This window comes from Podarcis gaigeae (genome assembly GCF_964106915.1).
Source record: "Podarcis gaigeae genome assembly, chromosome: 5".
Taxonomy (NCBI): Eukaryota; Metazoa; Chordata; class Lepidosauria; order Squamata; family Lacertidae; genus Podarcis; species Podarcis gaigeae.
This window is the reverse complement of record NC_139681.1, coordinates 36,594,117-36,613,453: the sequence shown is the minus strand read 5'-3', so window position 1 is coordinate 36,613,453 and position 19,337 is coordinate 36,594,117. Positions and strand designations below refer to the sequence as shown.

Below are 19,337 nucleotides of genomic sequence, written 5' to 3'. Positions count from 1 at the left end.
CACCCGTGGGATCCTAGTTGGTGTACTTCAACACGACTCCCACGGCTTGTGGACAACCCTTCCCAGTCCCCATTCCGGGTAGTCGATAGGAGCCAATGCCTAAGGCCAATACCTTCCAATTCTGTAATCAATAAGGTTGTGGCCTTTTTATGCCCATTAACCTTCAATCCTGTATCCAGTGTCTTCATTTCACATGGGGGAGGGTACTTGCCACGCAACCACACTTCTAGTCCCACTCCAGCATCACATCTCCTTACCCAACATCAATGCATCTTTCTTAAGAAGTATTTATTGAGTTTTCAAAACAATGTGCGTACAAGATAAAGAATGAAGAAACATAGAATAAGAACTGTGTGGAGCACGTTATTGCAATTAGGATGAAATAGACAAAAGTACACTGTTGCAGATATCATGATGAAATAGATCCTGCAAAGGGACACTTTGTAAATAAGAGTGACATAACAATAAGTTAGCTTCGCCACATAGAGGACACTGATGACACATGCAATGTATAAAGCATATAAATGGAGACCATACAACATCTAAAAGGTCTTGTTTCATAACCCCTCTTAGAACAGAGCAACAAATGCCAAAAACTGCCCCTAGCAGTTGCAGGGCTCTGTGAGAGTCCTCACAAGGAAGCTGGTCCTGAAGGAAGAACTGTGAGGGGAGAGACTTCGTCAGGCAAGGCCTCCTTCCACCTGCCTTGCTCCACCCTCTAGTCTCTGCTTCTCAATTTGTATTGTATTATTTTATGTACAGTGGCTTGCCGTTGTTTTAGTGATTATAGTTTAGAAATTATTTATTGTAACTGTTGAGTGGATTTCTGTTTAACTTTAATATGTTGATATTATTCTTGTTTTATACTAGTCTAACGATTGTTGAATGTTACTATTATGATGTAAGTTGCTTGTTTTAAAGTTTTGTTTTGTTTTTACATTTTTGTACTGCATTAGATTGTTATAAGATGTACATTTCTTCAGCTTGTAAACCGCCTTGGGTATTGTAATCTAGAAAGACGGTATATAAATTAAAAATGATGATGTTGATGATATGGTCCTTAAGTGTCTCGTTGCTCAGCCCTGGTGCCACTAAACTCTTCTGGTGAAAATTCACAATTTGTTTTTTCTCTGTTTAGAAAAAAAGATTGCAGGATAGGCCTCAGCTCTTTCTTTGGGGTGTGCAGGTTCCTTGTCCTCCCTTCTCCAACCCTCCTTGTCTCAGTTGCCAAAGAGAGTTTCTAGATGGTCTGTTTCAGAATCATTCCAGGCCTTTGATTGGTCTGGTCAGTCTGAAAGTCCTGACAATGAAAGGGAGGTGTCTGCTGAGCAAAGTCAAAATCTATTACTAAATCAGTGGGATTTCTCTGGACTAGTTCACTCACTGGATATCCTCTGCCTCTCATGCTATGTCCTTACAGTGATAATTCAATGATAGTTGTCTCTGTTTAGCGAAATGTCACAAGACAGGCCCCAGCTCCTATTCACCGCAGTTATGTGGGCAGAGGGATTGATTCTCTGTGTAATAATTTTATTAGTTTTCAATTACAATAACCCAATAAAAGCCTCATTGTCAATACTAAATTATAATACAATTATTAATGCCAAATGTTCAGATGCCAAATTATATTATTTTGTTGGCTCCCTGCATGCCAGAATTGATGATTTGATAATTTACTTAAACTCTGCATTCCAAAAACTTATAAATTCCAATGACACACCAGTCATAATAACAAACCCTTATACGGCAGCTGCAATTTTAATGACTTCCATTTGCATTGACACATCAAATAATTTACAGTCCTTCAGGTGAAGCCTTCAAACTCTCTTTTTGCTCTTCTTGTGTGTGGCTATTATTCTGTCCTTATACTTTATTATGTCTATCTTTTGTCATTTGTTGCTGTTATCCATCATACCTTGGGCGGAGTTAGTATTCCATTGCTGTTTCTTAAGTTCTCCATTGCACAGTTCCAAGCTTCATTGTTTTGCAACTCAAGCAAACTGTAGGTTTCAGTGGCCTAGAAGGGCTCTCTCTGTTAGCAGGGCACAGGGTTTGTTGTGACAGGTGTAAAAGAAAGAATGGTTAATAAAAGATAGTGAATTAAATCTATTATAGCAAAATATCGATTTACAGAGACTTCCCCATCCACTCTATGATTTTGCAGTACACCAGTTTGGGGGCATTGAGGCCCCAGATGAAATCCCAGTGGTTCCAGTATGATATATTTTTGTAGTAAACTAGGTTAGAGATGCGAGGAACTAAGATGGCTGTATCTCCTGGGCTTGCAATGATGTCATTCCCACCAGACCACACTGCAGTTGGGACACTCATGTCTTCTACTTTATACAAAGGCGGAACGCTCTGGAGAATAAAAGACCGAGGATCAATAAACACCCATAAACACACAAGTGTTCTTCGTGACAGCACCTTGACACAATTCAGACTGCCTGTGGGCTGTTCACAGGTTTATATGAACGATAGATTTTCCTTCTTCCTAACTAGAACACTCATGGACTGCTAGCATGACTGAAATTGGGATGAGTGAATCCACTGAGGCTCTCCTCGGATTAGCTGCTCTCTCCCCCCCCCCATTTTGCAACCAAAACCCATATAAAAATACAGTAATTGTACCTCTGCCCTCTGTAGAAATGATTTAAACCGCTTTTAGAATTTGTGGTTTATAAAATTGCAAAAAAGTGAATTTTTAAAAAACCCAAACCAATGGTGGGGGGAAACCCTGAGGCAATCTGAGTGGCAGTACAAGCTCCCCTGAAGAGCTACCCCTGTGGCCTGTGGCCCATCATGCAGCTAGAATGATGATGAGAGGAGAAAGAGGAGAGTTCTCCTCATTTCTTTGCTGCCAGCACCATGTCCCCTTCATGGGAATGGCAGAGTGTTTGAGGTGATGGAAATGGCTCTGGGACCCCCTCCAAGCACACGGAGCTTGATCTGAGTGAGGAAAAGGAGTTTGGGAGTTGGGAGATTCACCCCACATTTTGAGAAGTTGGCAGAGTGCCTGCTTTGCATGCAGAAACCCCTGTCTGAAATCATGGAGAGCTGCTGCCTTGGTGTGACACAACTCTGAGCTAGATGGGCCAGCGGTCTGAATCACTGTAAGGCCACTTTCTCTGGGGGCCTCTCTTACTGCAGAGTTTGTTTCCAAGCCAGGCTTTGCATCATCCCTGCTTATATTAAAAATAAAAATAAAACTCAGGATCGGAACTGTCGTATTTGGACTTACTAAGAGTATTGGAGCTGAACGAAATAAGAATATCATTCCCTGAAATCTAGAGCACGGATTGTTTAATTTGGTATTGGACAATTGGCTTTTTTAATTGTATTATAATTTGGTATTGTATTAATGTGGCTTGTATTGGATTGTTATAAATGAAAATTAATTAAAAATTGTTTTGTTTTGTTTTTTAAAAAGAACATATTGTGGAATGTGGCATAATTAATTTCTAGTCTATGGTAAGTGATACTGAGTTTGCACTCTTCTTTAAGGGCTTAAGAACTTGTCTTCCACATCACATTCATTTAGTCTAGGATTCTTGACCCCACAATGGCCAACTGGTTATCCCCACAAACTGTAATGATCACCGGCTGCTGTGGTCTCTCCATAGTAACTATGTAATCAGAGATATTCTGCTTCTGCTTACATGGAGAGTTGTAGACAAGCTAGTCCTAATCTGAGTAAACCTATTGAAGCTATACATGGCTAACTCAAGTTCGACCATTTCAATGGGTCTACGCTGAATAGATCTAAGTTGGATACAACCCATTTGAGGGTTGTTATGTGAATATGACAGGGAGGAGGAGAACCACGTATGAGCTCCGTGGAGGAAAAATGGAATACATATAAATTAGTGAAGAAACTTATTTTTTCACCTAAAAATTCTTCTCTCTTACCTGGTTATATCTTGCCTCATTCTTGTTCCCATAGTCAAAATACCTGAATAACCCCGAATCTCTTATCTATCAAAATAATAGGAGAGCCATAGAATTAGATAATGCATTATACATATTACTGAACATTGTGAAAACTCTGCCACTGCTGGTATTATCAGCAGACAGCTTGAAGCAGAACAATAGTACCAACTTAAAATGGTTTAATTGTGGTTAGAGGCTTCCCAGGGAATGTTAAGCACACTGACAATTCCAGTATTCTTTGGTGGAAGCTCTAACAGTTAAGTGTTATATTGGGTCCTCCCTTAAAGAGGGCACGTATTGCAGTGAGACCTGGACAACCGACTCCCTGTGTTGTGGGTAGGTATGATTGGTCAGCCACAACACCCTATTGGTAGGTCCCTCATAGCTGGGTGCAATCTGGCCAATGGGACGCAGTCCAAACAGTTCAAGGGACCTATTTATACCCATGCAAGCTTCCCCTTTCAGCGTGTTCATTCGGAACACCAGTCCACCTCTATCTACTTTTAGGGCTTTGTGCTTGACCTTGCTATGCTGTCGTGTGTCGTCTGTCGTTGGGATAGGGGCACGGCAGGAGTTTTTCCCACTTGGCTGATTGGCTGTTGCCATTTGGGTTTCGCCTGCCACTTAGCAAATCATCACAATTTGTAAGGTTGCGGATAGGCTCTGGTTCAAGAGATAGGGATGGGAGAACGCTCTCGCCATCCCTATGTAAGGGTATTCCGTTAAGGAATCCAGGGACTCAATGGTTTGGTCAGCCCCTGAGAGGGGGTTGTGTCTGTGCCTGATTCCAGGGGGACATTTGGGTGGCGGAGATAGCTTGTTCCCAGCTTTCCGCTTAGCCAGGTGTTCACCCTTGGCTGACCTATGCTGGAACCCAGGGTCAGTGCTAATAGTGCTAAACAACTATTTTACTTTTAAAAGACAACTGAAGGCAGCCCTCTTTAGGGAAGTTTTTAATGTCTGATGCTGTACCGTTTTTAATATTCAGTTGGATGCTTCCCAGAGTGGCTGGGGAAACCCAGCCAGATGGGCGGGGTATAAATAATAAATTATTATTATTATTATTATTATTATTATTATTATTATTATTATTATTATACCTGCACGGCAGGGAGCTAGTTGAACCAGAACCTATGCAACCATTCACTTTCTGTAATCAATAAAGTTGTGGCCTAAATTCTGCCAAAAACCAAAACCAAAATTTGAGGGCAGTGTGAATTTATTTAGGGGGGAGGTTTCTGGGTCTGAACACACAAATGCAGTCAATATGAGTTTGCAATTTTTGACGGACCATAGAACGATAGAACCCTCTTGACCACCACATCTGCTTAAAAGTGCACAACTCTACCTGTTTCCAGTGTAGAAAGTTTTTAGATGATGTTGCATCTGGAAAATGAGCTGCATACACATCTGCACGGCTCTGTGAGAAACATTTGATTTGAAAAGCAGACACATTTTTAAAATTTATTTTTAAAAATAATAATCTGAGGAACAGGCAAAGGAAACTACATCTGTAACTAGTCTAGGAGTAAGGTGAGTAGGATAGCATACAACATGGGTAGGCAAACTAAGGCCCAGGGGCCGGATCCAGCCCTATGGCCTTCTAAATCCGGCCTGCAGATAGCCCGGGAATCAGCATGTTTTTACATGAGTAGAATGTGCCCTTTTATTTAAAATGCACCTCTGGGTTATATGTGGGGCTTGCCTGGTGTTTTTACGTGAGTAGAAAATGCATCTCTGGGTTATTTGTGGGCATAGGAATTCGTTCATTCCCCCCCAAAATATATATATATATAGTTCGGCCCCCCACAAGGTCTGAGGGACAGTGGACTGGCCCCCTGCTGAAAACGTTTGCTGACCCTTGGCATACAATTATGCATGGTGCAGAGGGAGAGGGTTTGGGGTTTCACCCTCTTGTATTTCAATAACCTGAAGCCACCCAGTGAAGCTTTTGGTTGGCATATTCAGGACAGACAAAACAAACGATCTTTGCCACCCAGTGCATAGCTCAGCTGGGAATTGGCTTCTGCAAGATGCAATGCTGGCTTTGAAAGGCATCGAGAAAAAATCACAGAAGACAGATCAGTGGCTGCTTGTCAAGGTAATGTCCAACCCCAGTGCTGTGCTTTTGAAAGTATTAAAAGCAGTGCCATTTTTTCTAGAAAAAGAGGTTGCCTCCCTCTTTCTGTTAGAATGGCAACAGTGCCCACCTAAGAGGTGCCGGTGAGTTCAAGCTGAAAAAAGGCCCTGACTTAAAGTATTTTAAAAGCCCAGTCATACTGCTACTCCTTTGATTATATCTGAATTTCTTGTTGTATGGTATTTTGTGTTTGCATAGTACTTAGGGGATTGGTTTACATGAAATGCTAAGCTAAAAACCTTGACTTAGTTCCAAGTGTGAAGATTCCTGGAAAGGAATCATAGAATCATAGAGTTGGAAGAGACCACAAGGGCCATCGTTTGCTTCATTCCTCTCGGGGTCCTCCTGCTCTTGCACTGCTGTGAGCTAAGCCATGGTTTGGCTTAGCTTGTCACGCAAATACAAGTGCATGGTTTGTTTCCAGTCTAGACAAACCCTGAGCTGTCAACCCAGGAACTCTAATCTCTCTGGGATCCCATTTGCTCACCTTTCATGTTTAGCAATGGTCACCTGAGCTGCTCCACATCTGCCTCTCTCAGGTTTCCAAGACTGAGATAGCACCACCTTGTGGTGGTAGTTGGGAATAGAGGGGATACATTGCAGTGAGAAAGGGACTGGAGCAGGAAGCTATGCAGTTTCAGTGAGAATGAGGAATTTGGGCAAACACCAGTGATTTCAGAAAACGTTTGAAGTGTAGTAGAAATGACTGGCTGACAGCTGTGTGTTGTTGTTTTTTTACATCAGAGCCTTTTTGTGCGGATAAGGGAGGGAATATGGGAGTAATTAGCCTCCCCAAAACTCCTCCAGGGTTGTAGAGGAGGCAGATTCAGCCGCAGTTGCCCAGTATCTGACACCCATCCCGAGGGATTGTGGGGGCAGAGGGCATTGAGTGGAAAACACACATGCCTAGGTAACTCTCCGAATGTCGTCATCATGAGCAGAGGGCTCCTGCTTCTTTTTAAAGATAAAATTCGGACTTATTTAGCAGGCTTACTTTGAACTAGCGGAGAGAAAACAACTTGCAAATTTAACCAGCCACTGAGAAGGATTAGATCTGGAGAAAGACTTTTGCTGCAACTTAAGACGCTGCTTGGGATATGTGAGTAGACTTTAAACCTAACAAATGAAAAGGATGGTGTGGAATCTGGACTATGAGTTAATTAAGAGGAGGATGAAAGGACGCCCCGGTTTGATTTATTGTATAGGCGTAGAAGCAACATTTCATTAACAGCTGGAGAAGCGCCAAAGAACTTTGGATGTTTGCCTGAGATTTATGGCAGAGTGGAGTGACGCAGTTTAAAATCTGCAAGTGGCCACAGAGAACTGAAAGTAACTTTGCTAAGTCTGACCAGCTTGTTGAATCAACATATGGATTACCGGTAATTATATAGTCCCAGGGGGAGGCAAGCCTTTAATGTTCTATTTCTTGATATCTGTATTCCCAGTTATATTTGGTAAAACCTCCCCCCAGAAAGGCTACTACTTAAAAAAAAGCTGGTTTGGAAAAGCATTTGGTAGCCGCTTTGATTTGTTTATATGTGGCCTGAGTGTGGACTTGGCAGCTACCTTCAGTGGGAAAAATCCTGGACTGAGTTGTTAAGATCTGGCAGAAATATCAGCTTGCAAAGAGATGCTGCGAACGCGCAGAGGGGAACCCAGGAGAGTTACCAAGGGCTCCTGGTGTCTCTTTGTTTGAAACTTGGAATATTACGGCCCTTGAGAGCAGAAATATAATATGGATTTCAACAAGGAAGATTCCACACAGATTTATAAAAGCGAAAGTTGAACAGACCAGTGGCTGAAGGAATAAAAATAAATAAAAGACAGAAGGATTAACATTGGAGTGGTTCACTGAAGAATTATGAAATGCAATGCGACATTGGTTGATCAGCACTCCGCAAACTTCATAGCATGGGAAGACACTCAAAAAGATAGATAATTCAGCATTTGTATTTGGCTTTTTATGATTAATTGTAATTTGGAATGTTTAATGTGGTTTTAATTGGTTTAAAATGGAAAATTTAATAAATATTATTTTGAAGAAGAAGAAGAAGAAGAAGAAGAAGAAGAAGAAGAAGAAGAAGAAGGGGAAGAACAAATAATGTGCACAGATTTGTTTCATTGAAAACACATTCTGACCTGAAATCATATCATGTGCAATCTGGACATATGCAGACATGCCAACCCACGAAGGCTGCAATGCTGTACACATTTTCCAGAAAGTAAGTTTCATTGAAGTCAGTGAGACTTGCTTCTGAGTAGGCCTGCATAGGATTGTGGTGTAATGGTGCAATTTTAGGCGTATGTACTCAGGAGTAAGTCCTCTTATGTTTCCAAGCACAATTCAAAGTGTTGGTGCTGATCTTTAAATCTCTAAATGGCCTCAGGCCAGTATACCTGAAAGAATGTCTCCACCACAATCATTCTGCCTGGACATTGAGATCCAGCACTGAGGGCATTCTGGCGGTTCCCTCACTGCAAGAAGAGGGAACCAGGCAGAGGGCCTTCTCGGTAGTGGCACCCGCCCTGTGGAACGCCCTCGCATCAGATGTCAAGGAAATAAACAACTATCTGACTTTTAGAAGACTGCTGGTCAGCCTTGTTTAGGGAAGTTTTTAATGTTTGATGTTTTATTGTGTTTTTAATATCCTGTTGGAAGCTGCCCAGGTTGGGCGGGGTATAAGTAATAAATTATTATTATTATTATTATTATTATTATTATTATTATTATTATTATTATTTCTGTTCAACAGGACTTTTCCAGTGTGTAAAGCATTTTCATCTGACTCTAAGCAAGATTTCAATTAGCCATGGAACTTTTGCTCCCTTTGGAAGCTTTTTGCCTCAAAAACGAAAGCTTGTGAAAAATAGAACATATAGCTAAACCAATAATCAACTACTATGCCTTCTTCACACATCTACATACCATATTTAGATTTGTTGCATTGAATCCACCCGAAATAGTGAACATGAGGCGCACACATAATTTCTGCATAAAAGAAGCGCGGCATAATTTCTGCATAAAGTCTCTCGCAGGCTTGCGAGACAAAACAAATTCTCCTCTGGCAAGCATGCTCTGTAAAGATATAAAGACCTTACATATAATGAAGCTTTCATAAAGTGGCAAAATAAGCTACACGCCTCTAGGGATTTCCTTCTCCCTAGCTGCACCTCCTAAAAGGTTTAATTCGGAGACCAGGAGGAGGAAACCATGTGGTGACCATGTGCCCTCAGTGTGCCTGCATGTGCCAGCTGCACCTGCTCCATCTCCAACCTTCCCACATTCGCTGATAACACCCAGATCCAGTTACAGGGAGGGTTGTATGCCTGTCCAACCAAATCTACTTAAAAGTCCCCTTCAGACCTTCCAGTTCAATGCAGGAAGGTTGGGGGTGTGGACAGTGACAAAGCTGCATGCTCCGGCACCAGGGATAGAGAGTAGGTGGGGGAGTGGCTGGCACGCATCCCAGGGGCGTGGCACGTCACTTGTGGGGGCATGGCGTGAGCCCCGTGGGGGCGTGGCATGAGCCCGGGGGGTGTGATGCACCGCCCGCAGGGGCATGGTGCACGTCCAATGGGCTTGATGCATTGTTCATGGGGGCGTGTGCCCTGGCATGGTGGGGGGTGCGTGGCATGTGTCCGGGGGTGGCCATGATTGTAGCCCCCTCCTCAATGGTGCCTGGGCTGGTGCGCTCTCCCCACGCCCCCCCTTCCTCCGCCAGTGGGTGTGGATAGGCTCATCAGTCTATTTCATTTTTCTCCATTTCTCATTCTCCCGTGCTTAAGCTCAGTTCTGCATAATTCCCACATCAAGTTTGTGATTTTAAAAAAAACCAAAAACCAAGTCTGCATGAAAATTTATGAGCAATGCACATTTTTGTATGCAATGTTGCCGAGCACACATATTTTTTGCAGAGCAATTTTCCCTATTATAATGCATTTTGTATGTTATTTTCACTATTTGCTGTATATGAATATTTTACCCTGGTTTATGCATTTTTTGTACATATTACTTGGCCGGAGAACCATAATTTGGAGATGAGCAAATTTTGAAAGGGGCGTTGAGTTTCCATTTGCAAATTCTTGATTTCCGCGGTCATAAAATAGTGATTGACGGGTACCTTGGATGAGTATTCAGGAAACATGGGGCTTATTTTCAACATAGGGCTTGTTGCATGCTGAAGAGAAATCACAGGAGCCAGGGCAAAAAACATGTTGACTTTCTGAGACAGTTCTGGTATGACTGAAAATGCGATGAAACCTGAAAGGGAGAGGAGGGCGAACAAGAAAAATACAGTGGGCATTTGGAGCTGCTGATAACCCTGTTAAGAAATTCATTCACCAGTTTAAAGGGTACTCCCTGCAGAGGCAGACTTTGGGTAACACAACCGGCTTGGTCACACTAGGTGCAGATCCTTGGGGGCTCTGCTACTATAATTGAAGGCATTGAATTTTGCCGTTGCACAGGGCACACTGAAATGTGAGACCCCAAGATCCACCTCTGCTCCCTGGCCCTATAGCAGAGGAGAACCTGTGGTCCCCCTGATGTTGCCGCAACACAACTCCCATCATTCCTGGCTGGAGCTGATGGGAGTTGGAGTCCAACAGCGTCTAGAGGGCCACGGGTTCCCTATATCTGCCTTATATGGACACTGGAGCTGCTGTTAGGAAATTGAGGGGCAGTGAAGAGTGGAAAAATCCAACCATCACCCCTCCTCGCTTTAGGTTGAAGCCAGTTGCCAGTAAAGTAATGTAGGTGATTCTTTAAAAGTTTCTCTTTTACAGATATACTCATTAGGTGAATGAACAGGTTTAAAATGAACTCTGCCCCTGGAACTACCCAAAACTACATAACAACATCCTTATATCCAGTGATATTTTTCTGGGGGGAAAGGAGCCAGAACTCACCATGAGTTCTCGTATAATGGCAATGGCGCCCACCTGAGAGGTGCTGGAACTGAGTTCTGGTAAGTTCTGGCTGAGAAAAGAGCCCTGCTGGTACCTATTCTAGACTTCACCTTCAGGTCATATAGACATTTTTTGAAAGGTATCACTACACAGCAACTGTAATATAATCTAAGGTATATGGGACAAGCACTGAGCTCTGTTTGCCTTGTTACTCTAAAGCCCTAAAATGGACCTCACACTGGGAAGGTATGGACCATAGCTGTGTGCGCAACAGGGTCAGGGTTGTCACGATAACTATGGGACTTATTGTAAGGTTTTATTCTGTAAGATCAAAGGTTATTTTCATTCCCACTGAATAGCTGATGGTTGCAGGGCGGGGGGACCCAGAAGGCCAATTGAAAACTGGATCTCGGGTGCATCTAGCCTGGGGGGTGGTTATTTCTGATCCCAGGTCTACTAGAAAGCATATCCACCCGATATTCCCTCGAGAGTCCAATGTAACCTATAGGTGAGTCAAGCAAGATCGTGAAGGGAATGCAGGCAAATCAGTGCTGACAGATTCACAAAATCATTGCCAGTGTTGGGGGCAAGACTTGAATCCTCACAGCTGGCTCTAGGATCCAGAAGGGCAGAATATAGGACATTTTTTTGGAAAGAGAGAGAACAAGAGAAAGAGACAAAAATGGACTAGTCCACTTTAGCATACCAATGGTAGAGCCTTGAGAGTAGCCTACGTAATACAGTTGCTTCTGCCCAGTTTTCTTCAGAATGAAGTTGATCATTGCTGGAAGATCATAGATGGCCATTTCATGGAAACTGAAGAAAAGGTTTAAATGTTATGGCAAAATTAGTGACACATCTTCATCTGAACTCCTAGATGTTCACCCAGAGTTGCCTTCTGGAAGGTTTTGCTTGAAATGTGGGTGCAGAACCAGGTGATGGCGCCACCATCCCTATTCTCCACTTTAATGTTGCAGCGTGGCTTCCAGCAACAGAACATCACTAAACATCACACCCACACACCGTTTTTTCACTTCACACATGAATCTCATGAAGAACCATCACACATAAAAGTAGGCTGTAGGATGTGAAGATGTTCAGTATGTAGACTTCAAATTCTTTCCACACATTCTGGAATCATGCAGGTCACAGTACGTATGTGGAAATCCAACATGCGTAGAAATCTATAGCTTTTAGTTACTGTCCTGCTCAGTGTAACCCTATTGAAATTAAGGGTATGATGAGGGAAGGGGAAGGGATTTGATTCAGATTGCATTGAAACCTGAATTTTTCAAATTCACACTTTCTAAGACAATATGACAACTGAAACACAGCCGTCTTTCAAAATTCATATTTATCCATATGTTGTGATGCCATCCTCCAACCAATCAAAAGTTTGCAAAAATACTCATATTATGCAAAACTGTGAATAAAAATTAGTGAAAATGACATGATAAAATGTGTACACCAAAATATATCAAGAGAAATCTGCACTAAAGCACTGAAGAATTTTCCTGAAGACTTTTTAAAAATAAATTTTTCAAATTGCTGCAGATATGTGGAGAACCAAATTTAAGTTTGGGAAAAAATGACAAACTGAGAGAACCAAAACCAACAGATCCTTCCATCCCTAACTAGGAGTAGCAGGTTCACCCAGCCACAATGGTGCCCTCACATATGAATCAGGGGAGAGGGGCATTGTGAGGAATAAAAATGTTGCCTTTTCAAAAGTCCAAAAGGCTGCAACGGTTAGATGACCGCAGACAGCAGAAACTTCCTTACATGTATTTTTAGAACAGCTTGTGGTTAGGAGGCTTATAGATAGGGCTGTTCGCAGCCGTTATGCAATTTATCTGTATGTTTCAACTAATATGGGACTCGGTTACACCCACTAGTGGTTGGGATGTGGATTTATTGCTTGAGTCAATGTGTAAAACCATAAGAAACATGGACCAAATAAGGAGAAAGGTAAACAGGAGTAGCAGTCGTTGGAACTAGAGTAATGGGAGATGTCAACAAAGGCGGGGATTTTAGTATTTTAATTAGGTGGTCATGATAGGCTGTAAACCTTGCATGTACCCAGCCAATGGGGAAACAAGGGAGGGAACCTGTGCTTTGGGTATAAAGAATATAAGATTGTGCCTTTCCAATTTGGGCTGTTCCTACTTTGGACACCTGTTCTTGCATGAACGCATTGTACTCAATAGACTCTTTGCTGCTTCACCAATTTTGTTCAGAATTTATTTTGAGGGTCTTGGGATCCACGTTTTACTTCTAACAGGCATCAGACATAGAAAATCACACATAGATCTGTAGGATGTGAAAAACCTCCAGCTTGTAGACTTCTACAGACAGATCCTTCCATCCCTAACGACGACTAACTATTATGATCAACAGCAGCACTCTGATTTTGCTGGATATAAGTTTATGCTGTGCAGATCTCTCCCGCTAAAACATGTAGATGCTGCTGGTAGGGATGAGAAGAGAGAAGAGTTCCATGACTTTGTGGTCAAAAAGTCTTTCAAAAAGGCAGGGAATATCTTAATTGTTTCAGCAAAATTATATCATTGCACTGGTTAATAGCCACCACTACCCCAACACACACAAAATTCTTCTCACACATTGAGCATTACCTCTGGTATGTAGCCTACATACCAGCATCTCTTTAGAGAAGATGATAGGTGCATAATCCGAAAGTTCATGGAATGTTTATCATCAGTTTGTGTATATCTGAATAACTGATGGCATGGGGCCTGTAGTGCAATAGTAGGAGTCCATTATTTACATGGATAAGGTCCCTAGTTTGATCTCTGACATCAGCCCTGGAGAGGCACTGCCAATCACTGTTGACATTACTCAGGTAGATGAGCCATGCTTGCTTTTGTAATGTGAATAATCTGAGTGAATAATAGGTGTTTGCAAATTTCTTGAATATTTATTATCTTCATAATTTAATAGTTAATGTGCAAGATAATACCGTCAATTGCTATGATATTGTTACTTTTTTCTATCCAAACTACCTGAAATCCCAAAATTCATCCTGGTCAGTTGACAGATATTGGTGTCTCTGAGACCAGCTCGTTCCTCTGCTGTTCCCCAGCCAAACATCATAGCCGGCGTCTGCTAATATGAATCCGAAGCTGTTGTTGGCCATGTTTTCGACCCAGAAGCTAGCTTCTGCAAGTATTCCATGTTGCAGTAACACAACAGGCTTGGGACCTAGTTTAAAAAAGAAAAATTTAAAACAAAGCAGATGAGAATTTCCGTGCCATGATAACAAAGATGATTTTAAGAAATATCTCTCATGTTCGGAAACCATCATTTATATTTCAGTCCATTATGTCAATAACTTTGTTAGGCACATGAATTGGAGCCTTGACTGTAGAAGAGGCTTCTTAGCAAAGCCCTATTCAAGCATTCAAAAGAACATGTGAGCACTGAAACAGGCGTGTGTGCAGCCAACAGCCCTGCTCCCAAAGCCCCCACATGCACTAGGGATGCACACCCCACCACTGACTTTCCTGGAAGGTTTGAAGCGACCTTGAAAGCATGCTCTGCTCAATACCTTTCCATGTGCTTCTATGGGGATGCTTCCATGTGATTCTGACCAAGCGGGCTGCTTCTCACCTACAGAGAGGCTTGGAACTGCATTCAGCTGAAAGCACTTATAAGCCCCCTTCAGGCCTTCCTGCTCAACATAGGACAGTTGCAGTGGCAGATTTTGGACTTTTAAATTTCAGTGGTGTCTCCCGCATCTCTCTTTCTGTTGTTCACTTTCTGGAGAGGTTGCGTGTGGCTAAAGAGGAAGAGGGATGGATCCTACTCGCTGTCTTGGCTTCTTTGCTCTTTGGAGCTGGGGGGGAATAATTTTTCCCCCTTTATTTCCCCCCCCTAAAAACTAGGTACGCCCTATGGTCTGGTGCACCCTATGGAGCGAAAAATACAGTACCTCTGACTGTAAGATTTTTTCTTCCAAAAGGTATTCTGTTTATTGTCAAATAATAGCCATCATCTGTTAAGACTTCATACTCTTCACTGGGGTATCCTCTGTAACAGATCAGCTCACTCTGAAAAAGAAATAAAGTAAAAGAAATAAAATAAATTGCTGAGATGTTTTAATTAATAATGTTTTAATCTGTCTGCCAGAGAGGAGACCACCTTGGGTGAATCCTGGTAGACCTACTCCATACCCCTCAAGTGTCCCAATTTAACTGGGACAATCTGGATTGACAGAAGCCACCCTAGCAATCGACATAGGCATATCTGCAGCCGCCACCCTGAGCTATGGAACTTGGTAAGTAAGTGGGCTGTGTCCGCTCACACTGCTTCAGCCACATCACATCCTGTCTGATTAAGACTCAGGCACGTCCCCAGAAGTTAGAAGTGCTTCAGTAGCAGGAAGCCAAGTCAGACAGCTCTTCTTGGGCACTGACAGCACTGAAGCAGGACGTTCTCATGACTACCCACTCAGCCCTTCTCCAGCATCCAGCTCAGCACCTCCATACCCTCCAATGTTTCTCTGATGGAAATAGGGACATCTTATTCCAAACCCTCCAACATTTCTCCAATGGAAACAGGGATGTCCTAAGCAAAAGCAGGGCATTCTGGGATCAAATCAGAAATTGGGACAGGTTCTGTAAATCCGGGACTGTTTCTGAAAAATAGGGACACTTGAAGGATCTGCACCTCTCAGGCCACTGGGCTACTCCCAAAGATCAACCCCCTCCCCACTCTCTTGTCCAGTTCTTCCTCCCCCCCTTTGAGTCACTCTGCCAAGAAGTCTGCACAGAGTTCATGACAGCAGGAGGTAAACTGGAAGCAGCATTGCTTCGTGTTTCCTAGGCTCCTCAGTATCACTTCAAGGAAAAGTTCCGCATTCCCCAATGGGTTGTTTGTCATTGCTCCTAATTGCATATCCCCACCCCATTAATCAATAGTTATGCTTTTGATGTTCTAGATCTGGGATTTCCAACATCGTGCACTGTGGATGTTGTTGGGCTAGAACTCCCATTAGGCCCTGACCTTTGGCCATGCAGGCTGAGGCTCATGGGAACTAGAGCGCCACAACAGCAGCTTGAGGCACCTTGTTGGCTATCCCTGTTCTAGACTGGGGGAAGGAAGAGAAAAGGAACAAGTGCTGCTTTTCAGCTCCCTTAGATCTGCATTCCAGGCCCATCTCAGGCCTGCATCTGTGATAACATTTATAAAAGGATTATGTAGCTTACGACATTCATGTGAACCTCAGGATTTGCATCTCTTCTCCTCCTACTCAATTCTTCTGAGCCTCCAGTTGCTTGTATTAGGCAAGCGATGGCAAGAAGCCACCACATCTTCTGTCTATGTATTGTTTGTAAAGGTGGTGTGGAAGAGGAGAAAACAAGACAGGGTGAGGAAAACTCACAGCTATCACTTCACAAGTAATGCTGACAAAATATATACACTTTAATAATTTATTCCAAAATATATGAACTGCTCTACATTCAAAGAATACCTTAGTACCATACAAAGAAACCCCCAAAACTTTTAAACCTTGTGTAAATGATAAAACAGTATTAAAAACACGAATCCAACATTGCAGAACCTGAGCAGACTAATTGGAGGATAAAAGTTTTCAGCCAACATCTAAATATATAGAAATGTTGACGCATGCTTCCATTCAAGGAGAAGGTGATTCCAGGGATCTGGAGCCACAGTGCCTAAAGGCAGCAGTTTACTTAGGATATCACCTTACACCACATGTGCTTACTTGACCACTTCACATAATATCCACATAATACCCACACATCTGTAAGAACTCGATCTTTCCGTGTGGCAGCGCCAACACTTTGGAATTCCTTGCCTCTTGATATTAGGCAGGTGCCTTCAACGTGTTCCTTTCAGCGCCTGCTGAATACATTCTTTATTTAGACAAGCCTACCCAGATTTTTAGAAAATTTGTACGAGTGTCAGTTTATTTCACTGTAGTTTTTACTTTCTATATGTTTTAAATTATGGTGTAATTTTGGGGGGATAATTTTATTTTTAAAAGAATTCTTTAGCAAACTGCTTTGAAGTTTTTCTATAGAAACAATCTGTACTTAGATTTTATGAACTAACTAAATAAAACTAATGCCTGAGTTGCAGCATGTTCTACCTACAGGGACTGGGCAGAGGCAGCAGTGTAGTTAGCCGCTCAGGTGCCTGGGGTGGCACGCGCAGCCTGCAGCCGGGGGCAGAGCAAGCCACCCATGGGGGCAGGGCAAGCTGCCATGGGGTCGGGGTGAGCCAAGATCCAGTGCCAAGGGCCTTCTGGCAGTTCCTTCATTGCGAGAAGTGAGGTTACAGGGAACCAGACAGAGGGCCTTCTCAGTAGCAGCACCCACCCTGTGGAACGCCCTTCCATCAGATGTGAAGGAAATAAGCAGCTATCATATCTTTAGAAGACATCTGAAGGCAGCCCTGTTTAGGGAAGTTTTTAATATTTAATGCTTTATTGTTTTTAACACTTGATTGGGAGCCGCCCAGAGTGGCTGGGGAAACTCAGCCACATGGGCGGGGTATAAATAATTTATTATTATTATTATTATTATTATTATTATTATTATTATTATTACCACATGGAGCCTCTCCGCAGTCTCCCCCTCAGCTGTAGGGCGGCTGAGGCGGTGGGCAGACTTAAGCCCCCTGCTGCTCGAAAAAGATGTGCAGAGCTTGAAGGCAGTCAGCCTGCCGCTTCCCCCTCAGGAGAGACACGTGGCTCAGGCCCTGCAGTGTGGTGCCCAGTCCCCCCTGCCTCACCTAGCTATGCCTCTGGATTAGGCAGATTCATGGAGGAGAGAGCTGTCGAAGGCTACTAGCCATAAAGGCTCTGCTCTCCCTGCAGAGTTGGAGGCAGCAATGCTTCTGATTTCTGGAAATCACTCGAGGGGAGAGTGCTCCTGCAGTGACATAGGAAGGGGTGTGTGTTGAATGGTCTCTTTAAATTTGAAGGTTCATTATTGTTCCACAAGATGTATATGTATTTAAGGGCCAGAGCAAATAACATGACCTAGTTTTACAGCTGTGAAGCAGTATACATCTTTGGTTATGGGCCCAGCTGCTGAGTGGATGACTGCACATTTTTGGACTTTGAGAAAGGTTTGAAAACTCCTTCTCCTGTTGGTGTGGTACTGTGGGTCTGGAAAAGTTCCAGAATGGTTGACTGGGTTCCAGAAGCTGAGAAAGCTCTGACCTTCCCACAGCTGACAGATGAGAACTACAGTTTATGGTCGTTTCGGGTGGAGGCACTTTTGACCTCTCGGGAAGTGTGGACCTATGTAACTGATGACCCTCCTGACCCTGTAACTAATGCTTGGTCGAAAGGAGATGCGAAAGCCAGGGCAATAATTAATTTGGCAGTCAGTGACCAGCAAGTAGTCTATATAAGGAATAAGAAAACTGCCAAAGAATGTGGGACAGTCTTGCAGCAGTACATATTAGAAAAGAGTCCCTTAATGAGGACTTTGATGGTGTAGCTAGCCAGATATCTGCCATTCCACCAGCACAATTAACTGTGGAAGGGGTAACGGCAAGATTAATGGGCGAGTTGGACAGAAGGGAGGCTTGCACGATAAGCACTCTTATTTCCAGAAATAACGAGGAACACCATATGCAGATCCAAAAGGAAGCAAAGTACTCCTAAGTCTGTTTCTGTTCATCAATCATGGTCATCAGCCCAGCAGCCGACACTGTATCATAAAGACAGAAACGAGCCACGAGCTTTTCACGCTCAGACAACAGATCGTAAAAGAATTAAAGGTGCCAAGTGGAATTATTTTCTTGTGGACTCTGGAGCATCCCAGCATATTTGCAATGATTGAAACTTGTTCATTTCTTTCAAAGAGGAAATTGGTAGTGTACATTTAGCCAATTTACAAGTCTTTCAGTCGCTTGGCAGGGGTACTGTTAAACTTGACACTTTAAACATTATGATAGCAAGCTGTATTTACTGCCCATCAGTAGATAACTTATTGTCAGTAAGGTGTTTTGCTCATCAAGGCATAACTGTGCGATTCTTAAAATTAATGTGTGAGTTTTTTTATGGGAACAAACGTCGATTGTATACCCGGGACTCTGATGGTTTATATGGACTGCATTTTCGCACCTACTCAGAATCGCCTATAAATTGCAGAGCAGCACAGTCAAGCCAGGGGTTGAGGACTGTAAGGCCACATTCCGGGTGTGTCCATGAAGCACACAGACTATTAGGACATCTGAATTTTGCTGATGTAATTAAGACAAAGAATATTGTTAATGGCCTCAACTTAAAGCCATGTAAATTCTTTATGCAATGCCTATCCTGTTGCAAGAATAAGATTAAGGTTGCACACAAGGGTAGATG

General features: G+C 42.8%; 1 protein-coding gene and 1 long non-coding RNA gene across 2 annotated transcripts in view; one reads left to right on the top strand and one right to left on the bottom strand.

Moving 5' to 3' along the window:
• LOC310845601 overlaps positions 1 to 3,415 on the top strand; it is a 75,245-nt gene extending 71,830 nt beyond the window's left edge. The window contains exon 2 of the long non-coding RNA XR_014564862.1: positions 3,169 to 3,415. This is a non-coding gene — a long non-coding RNA (uncharacterized lncRNA). The remainder of the gene's footprint in view (positions 1 to 3,168) is intronic.
• Positions 1,514 to 16,309, bottom strand: LOC310845553 (lipase member M-like). The gene is made up of 9 exons (XM_083740750.1): positions 16,204 to 16,309; positions 14,928 to 15,045; positions 13,999 to 14,197; positions 11,685 to 11,794; positions 10,192 to 10,331; positions 8,997 to 9,146; positions 5,279 to 5,350; positions 3,910 to 3,975; positions 1,514 to 2,361 (listed from the first exon to the last, which is right to left on the bottom strand). Exons 1-9 carry the CDS (start codon positions 16,306 to 16,308, stop codon positions 2,128 to 2,130), a joined length of 1,194 nt encoding a protein of 397 aa, XP_083596876.1. The 5' UTR covers position 16,309; the 3' UTR covers positions 1,514 to 2,127.
• Between the last annotated feature and the right edge of the window lie 3,028 nt (positions 16,310 to 19,337).

Excerpts from the sequence above, each read along its gene's own strand:
- LOC310845553 (XM_083740750.1), bottom strand. The coding sequence starts at position 16,308 with ATGTGGTGGCTTCTTGCCATCGCTTGCCTAATACAAGCAACTGGAGGC. Across the intron at positions 15,046-16,203 it reads CTGAGGTTCACATGAATGTC|AGTGAGCTGATCTGTTACAG; the intron begins GTAAGCTACATA and ends TTTCTTTTTCAG. Across the intron at positions 3,976-5,278 it reads ACTTTCTACACTGGAAACAG|ATAAGAGATTCGGGGTTATT; the intron begins GTAGAGTTGTGC and ends TTATTTTGATAG.